The sequence below is a fragment of the Apteryx mantelli genome, chromosome 7, assembly GCF_036417845.1.
Source record: "Apteryx mantelli isolate bAptMan1 chromosome 7, bAptMan1.hap1, whole genome shotgun sequence".
Lineage (NCBI taxonomy): Eukaryota > Metazoa > Chordata > Aves > Apterygiformes > Apterygidae > Apteryx > Apteryx mantelli.
In genome coordinates this window covers 44880752-44888044 of record NC_089984.1, presented here as the reverse complement: position 1 = coordinate 44888044, position 7293 = coordinate 44880752, and the positions used below count along the sequence as shown (strand labels likewise).

The following is a 7293-nucleotide window of genomic DNA, read 5'->3' as shown; positions in this document are numbered from 1 at the left end:
CTGTGCGGAAATCAATACAGAGTTAAGGAGGAGGAGAGGGAAGGAGACGCCTAGGTGCGCCTCCAGCTCTGGAAAATAGTGTGATTTTGCTCACATCATCCTCCAGCGGCTCCCCAGGTGCCTGAGAATCGCACGGTTCAGCCGCGCGCGGTGCGAGCTCCCCGCGACCTGCCGGATTTGGGCCGTGCACGCGGGGCCGCTCAGAAGCCCCACCAGAGGCGCGAGGACCGCGGTGCGCTAATTAGCGATGCTAATTAAAACCACCCCAGCTTTAAAAAAAAGAAAAAAAAAAACCACCCAAGCTTTTAAAACCCGGCAGCCGCAGCCATGGTGGACTCTGAGGGGAAGCGGCGCCTTCCCGCCGCCGCCCTGAGGGGAAGCGGCGCCCTTCCCGCCGCCCCGGTGCCGCCAGTGCCGCCTGGCCCCTTCCCGCCGCCCCGGTGCCGCCGGTGCCGCCTAGCCCCTTCCCGCCGCCGCCGCCCTGAGGGGAACCGTCCCCTTCCCGCCGCCCCGCGGCCGCCGGTGCCGCCCGGCGCCTTCCCGCCGCCCTGAGGGGAAGCGGCGCCTTCTCGCGGCCGCCGGTGCCGCCCGGCGCCTTCCCGCGGCGGCGGCGGCGGAGCGGGGCGGGCGCTGCCGGTGCCGCCGAGGCGGCGGCTGAGCCCGGCGGGCGGGAGGTAGCGGCGGGGCGCGGCGCGGCGCGGCCCTGCGCGCACCTGAGGGCGGCGCCGCCTCTGCCCGCCGGGGGGCGCTGCGCTGTGCTGTGCTGTGCTGCGCGGCGCGTCCCGGCGCGTCCCGCCTCGCTCCCCGCTCCCGCCCCCAGGCGCCGCGGCCGCTGCCCGCCGCTTCGCTCCGCTCGGGGCTGCGCTGCGCTGCGGCGGGGCAGGAGGCGGCGGCGGCGGCGGCGCTGCCATGCGGGCGGGCGGCGCGTGAGGGCGGCGGCGGCGCTCGCAGCGGCCCGGGCCGCGGGCGGGAGCCGCCGGGCGCGGCGGCGGCGGCGGGCGGGAGGGCGGGAGGGGGCGCGCGGGGCATGTCCCCCCCCCGCGCCGCGCCGCCTCCCCATGTTTCACTGGGGCAAGTGGAGGAAGAGGATGGGAGCGAGCGCCTCGGCCTCGCGGAGACCCGTGTTCGACGAGCGCGAGGACGGTGAGCGGCGGCGGCGGCGGCGGCGGGGCGCGGGGGGGGGCCGGGGGGGGCCGCGGTGCCGGTGCCCCCGCTCGCGGCGCGGCGCGGCCGGGTGGATTCAGAAAACGCCCGGTTTCGAGCTGAGCCTGTGCGCAGCCGATGTGAAGAAAGTGAACTTTGCCGGTGAGCCGGCGCGCTCAAAAACCCGAATATATCGGGCGAGGCGTTCTTGAGCAGCGCGCTGCGGCAGCGGGGACTCCTAATACCCTATTTCCTTAATACTGCCTGCTGTTTCGTCGTGTGTTAGTGTGTTCGGAGCAATTACAGCGTTGTTCTGGTGAACTCGTATTTACTGGCACAGCACGGTTGCTATGGAGATCTCTTAAGACATTCCAATAACTTCCTTAAATAAAGAAGCCAGTTAATACTTTGGTTTTGTGTGCGGCATAATGTGGAAGAATTATTAGTCCTGACAACTTAAAGGGGGAAAGAAACTGGGCAAAATAGGTTAGTATGTGAAATTTTACCCATAGGTTCTCAATGCTGGATGTACAAGAATGACCCTAACCGAAGTCTGAAGTAAATAGTTAAATTAATTTTAATTATAAAAGGGGTTATGTCAATGTAAGGTTAACATCTGTTCTAGTGAGTAACAATACAAAATCCGGAATATACCTTCATGTAAATCTAACTACAAATGCATGCATTTTTAAGGGGAAAAAAAAATCATTGCAGTCATCTTACCTGGCTTCCTTAGGGCGGGCTGCAAGACTTTACTGAATTGCTGCCCCAAGTCAAACAGATGCAGCTAAACCAGGGAGGTAAATCGGTTCTTGGTCTGAAGGTGTCCGGTGCTGCAGAGCCGCTGCGAGCCTTGGTGGGTTTTCTGTGCAGCGACAAGTAGGAACTTTCTCTACGGCCCGAGTCTGCCCAGCTTCAGCTTCCTGCTCTTGGGTGTTAGCGTGAGAGGTGGAAGGATCTTCTGCTGCCCTGTTTCTGACTTTCGCGTAGTGATGGACTGTGATCAGAACTGTCCGGCGTTCTTTGATAAATCACATAGAGCTCTTTGAACTTCTGTTTCTGAGGGCAAATGGTCTATTTCTAAGTCTGTCTCGTGGCTTTTCTCTCAATCCTCTCCAGTTCTCTCAGCATCACTTTTGGTAATACCAGAACTGAACTTTTTTCAGGCACCGTTTTTCAGGGCAGAGCCCCTCCTAGTAGAAAATACCAATTTCTCTTAATTGTGAACTCAATATAGGCCAAGTGGGACAAGTTCCATAGAATTTTATCTGAACTAGTGTGAAAGAATGGATAATGCATCTTTTTCTGACACTCGTGTTTTTGGTATCGTGCTTGAGTGCAGCATACGCGTTTTGATGTTTCGTGTTTGCTGATACAGTCTTTGAAATATTTTAGAGCATTTCAGAGTTGTGATCCAGTTAACAGAAAGCTGACTTTGACAGGAGAGTGTCTTCATGCTTTCTGGTTACTTGCAGAAAGCTTTAACGCATGCAAAGACTGGTTCCCCTCACTTTTAGGAATATTGTCTTCAAGTAGTGTTATTTATATAGAAAAGTTTGCATGTACAGTAATTGCTAACAATAAATCAGTTCCAGGTACGTGCTCCATCTGTCCATCTAGAGATGCTGGGTAGCTGCATCTTTTTGACAAGAAGTCTTCAACAGCGAGTTGTACCCTGTTTCTGAACAGAGCAGGTTAATGTGTGTAACTGAACTTAAACTGAGCTCAGGGTTGCCAAACTCCTTAATTGAAACTAGTGCAGTTGCCACTTTCTTATCCAAATTTTGCTTTACAAAAGCACATGCAAAGCTTTTATTTTTGGCAATAGGTCTCTCTGTGAAAATCAAACTATAAATTGAGTTTTGGGATGCCGTATTTCTTAGCATACACAAAGAATATTATTACATTATTATTATTATTATACCCAACTGGAAGGGGAATGTGTGGGCTGAGCATGCAAAGTTATGGAATTAGGGTGACCTCAGCAAGCTTACGTGGATCATGGTGGGCCTGTGAATTTATGATACGTGCTTAGGTCATATAACCATGTGCTGTTTTCCCTCAGGAAAAATAGGTCTCTGTCTGTAAGGCCTTTTTTTGGATTTCTTATTTATTCATGTAAGAACCTTATCACTTTATCTGTGAATTTCTTCACTGAAACCTAAGACGACATGGTCTGGGTGCCGGGTTGCCTCTGGGTTTTTTTTTCTTCCCCTCCTCTCTCCCCTCAAAGTTATTTCCCTGTTCAGAAATTTCAAATCTCTGCTCCAAAGCACAAAAGCACTAGAATTTCTCAACGAGGCAGCTGTAAGATTTGCTTTTAATGTGGGCAGAAAAGATTTTTACTGTCATTCTGGGAAATTATCAGACAAGTTTTTGCTGACATTTGTAACCAAAAGGGAGAACCATCATTGTGAAGCCAACAAGATTATTTCGGACCCAATATCCTTAAAGTTAGCAAAGGTGCTAGCAATTGAAAAATGGTTGAGTAATAGAAAATACTAGAAACTCTTGCACTTGGTGTTATTAGCTGTGCCCACAGTTAGGTTACGTGAGAGAGGGGGAAAATTGCGGTGCGTTGTGCCACACCGATGCAGTGCCAGCGGAAATGAGAGTTCCAGCTGATTTAAGGGGGTTTGATGCTGCAGCCTCATTATTTTAACCATAATTAGTATTTTGTCCTGAGCCTGTGATTCCCAGCCCTTTATTTGACTGCTTATCTACCAATGTGCTTATGGCTTTTTTAAGGGGAGCAAATGCTATCTCCTGTTTATCTTATTTGGATTAAAGTCAACTCTTTAAAATAGTTCCCAGTTTTACAGTTCACAGGTGTAGCTCTCGCAGTAAATTAGTCTGACTCAAATATGTACTATAGGATTAGTCCTCAGGTTGGATGAAATGAGCGTGGAAGGTTTTTTTTCTTCTCAAAGAATAACCTGTTTGAAATTCTTTAGCTCAAGCGGAATTGGGAAAACCCATCAAATTGGAGTTTGAAAATAAAGGGTATTACTGGTTGCAGCTGTTTCCTTTGGAGCATAAGGAGACGCTTGTTTTTGTAGCTGGGGTACCCAGTTCTGCGCTGCGAGAGGGCTTGACGTCGGCGTTCGTAGATCCCTCTTCCCTTGCTGCGGGCACCCAGGGTCAGCAGCCCTGCGGCGAGCATCAACCACGTGGCCCCTGCTCGGAAGCATCTCGTAGGGACGTGTTCGGGCTTCGCTCCGTATTTTTTGGAGGGCAGCTCCCCTTTGGAGATTTATTCATCTTTTTATATCCGCAACAGTAACGTACGGCGTTTTAAAAGAAAAGGTGCGCAAGGGATTGCCCGGGAGGAAGCCTTCCTCCGTAAAGCACTGTAAAACTCTGTCGTGACCAGGCTTCCAGGGAGCCTATGGCAGCTCCTATGGATCTGCAGATCGAGTATCGCGGAGCTGCAGCGAGTGGGTGTCCGGCTCTGGAGCGTCTCGGCCTTGGGCACTTCGGACCTGTGTAATTTGCATGGTGCTTATAGCTTCTGTCAGTTTTAAGGGAGGCATCTAGAATATGGGCTCGCAAAATCATGACACTGTCATGGACTCGGTCTCTTCCCATACTTGAATGTATTTATATATGTGGCTCTGAAAGTAGTAACTTATAGATGAGTCCAGCTGCATGGATGCCCATTGCAAATTCTCAAGCGGAGAAATACCGTTCTGTAAGAATATATTCTCGTGGCGAAGTGAAAAGCTACTTAGCATCTTGGAAATGTTTTCTTAGCCGTTTAGTTTGCTGAAGTGGAAGTACTTCAGCTTCAGGAATATACTGGGCCCAGAAGACTCTTAAAGTCTAAGTAGCGCTTGCGAAATGGTACTTTCTCTTCTTCCCTGGTGATCACAGCCGAAATCTGCAGGAGCTGGAAGAGCCCTTCTGCAGCTGCCACCGCGCTGCTCCCATCCCCATGGAAACAGACAAGAAGTTGCAAAACCTGGGGTAACGTGCTTAAAATAATCTCCATTTTAATTTCAAACAATGTGCTGGCAGGCTGTAGGGTTACGCACACATCTGAAGATATATCCTTATTACTGCACCGTGGTAATCTGGAGAGCAGAAACTCAAGGAGTTTGTGAAACTGTTCGATGTGCGGAGGAATAATCACGTTTGCCAGTGCTTGACCTGTCTCTTGCTCCTGCGTGTCGTTCTTGTGGCCTTTTTCTTTTGAATCGGCTCTTGTCGGATGCTGCTGCTCCCCGGGAAAGGGCAGAAATTCTCAGGCTTAAGTTTCATTATCAACTTGAGTCATTTCTAAATCACGAGTGGGCTGGAAAACTATGCTTATGGTTCACCTTTGCTTCCTATTTTCTGATCCAGTGGGAGCAAAATGTCCGGCTCTTTCAGCAGTGCTAAGCATTATTTCTGAAGATTGAAATTCTCCCGCCATAATCGTTTATCCCAGGAACTGGGACCGTAAGAGAAGCAAACACGTGTTTTGAGACTGTCAGTGCTGTCATAGCGGCAACCCTGCAGGAGAGCAGAGGCATTGGCAGGAACAAGGAGCAAACTCTGATTTCTCCGAGTCTTTAACCTCTGCGAAGGTTCAAACCTGTATGTTGTGCATCTTCCTTAAGACCCCAGTCCCTCAGGGAAAGGAACAGGAGTCAGGAATCCTGACGTGGAAACTTTACATAGTTTAACTATTTTCTGTCATGCACTTATTTTTTTTGGCAACATCTTGTTTTGTGCAAAAATAATTCAGATGTTCATTTCTGTGAAATGAAGTGGAATATTGTCGAACAAATGCATCCCTCAAAAACTAGGATGCAGTCAAGCAATGAACCGTTTACATTCCATGTTTTTACAGATAGGGATTTATTATACTGCTTAACTGAGCAGTGTGAAGCACAGTTATGTAAACAGAGAAGTCCAGTATGTGAGCAGTAGATCAGTTTGAGTTTCCTTCAGCATTAACATATGCCATGCCCATACATTTCGACTTTAGCAGGCGCCCTGAGCTGCTGTGCTTTTGGTTAAGTACCATTCACGTATCAGAGCCAGGGTGAATCATGCTTACAAAAAAGACGGGAGTCAATCCGTGTTTTCGCTGTAGTCAGGCACAGAGGTAAATTATTGCATCTGGTTTGCTTCGGTTGCAGATAAGGGTGACCTAGAGCAGTAGGTTACCAGTAAGTGACTGGTTTCCTTAAAAATACAGTGAAGGGGTATGACGCTTTAAAAGTCCTGCTTCAGCTGAAAAGGAATGTCCCGTGTTTCCCATGTCTCCCATGGGAGGTTGGCCCAGGTCAGCCCAGTTACCTGTCTCTAGGATTTGGCTCATGCCCAGGAACCCCGGAGCTGCCACGCGTTTCGGGCTCGGCTCGACCACCGTTGAGGAAGTCGGTCTAGGACTTCCTACAGAAGACTGGAGTGACCGTCGAGGGCAGCTCCCTGCTCCGCTTGCTGCTTTCTCTGTGCACCACCCCCAAGGATAAGTTCCCGTCTCCTTGATGGCATTGTATCCGTGAGCTGAGCTCAGTCGTCTCTTGCAGAGCCGGCCTGGCACCGCAGTCGGGCGCCGGATGTCCTCTCTGGGTGACCTCCTGGCTGCTCCTCCTGGCCGTGGGCTCGCCACCTTCTCCCGGTCCCTGCAGCTGGCCCTGGGCTCGCCGGCGGCCGGGGCTCGCTCTCGTCGCTCTCCCATGAAGGCTCCCCAGCGTCGTCCGCTTTGCCTGGCGAGGTGAACGGAGCAGCCGGCTCACGGCCGAGGGTCAAAACCTGGTTCTTTTGCGTAGCTTTTTAATCTCGGCTAAGCAGGGTTTCCAGGCTCTGTTGAACTTCTTGAATGAAATACTGTGGTTTTGATTAGAAAACTATGGCCTAACGCCCAGCAAGGCAGCTATAAAAATCCCAAATCCTGTTTGTTTAGGGTCAAATACAGATACGTTAAGCTTCTGTGTTCTCTATATTACTTATTAGAGTACTTTTTTTTTCTTCCTTTTTTTAAGAAAGGGAAAAATGAGCCTGGTGTGGTAACCACGGGAGCCGTATCTCTAGGCCCGTGTAGCTTACTAATCTGTAAAAACATTCACCAGATTGCGAAGCAAACTTTTTTCAGAGCTTGACTCTTCTGCGGCTGTGGGTTGGGAGCACAGATGCCTTTGCCTGTTATTTAAAAACAAG

General features: G+C 50.6%; 1 protein-coding gene across 1 annotated transcript in view; it reads left to right on the top strand.

Annotated features, from left to right (window-relative positions):
- Positions 1 to 1051: 1051 nt before the first annotated feature.
- STK32C (serine/threonine kinase 32C) overlaps positions 1052 to 7293 on the top strand; it is a 119133-nt gene continuing 112891 nt past the window's right edge. Inside the window, exon 1 of the mRNA XM_067300392.1 lies at positions 1052 to 1143. Within this exon, the coding sequence (XP_067156493.1) occupies positions 1059 to 1143 (85 nt within the window). The 5' untranslated portion in view covers positions 1052 to 1058. The remainder of the gene's footprint in view (positions 1144 to 7293) is intronic.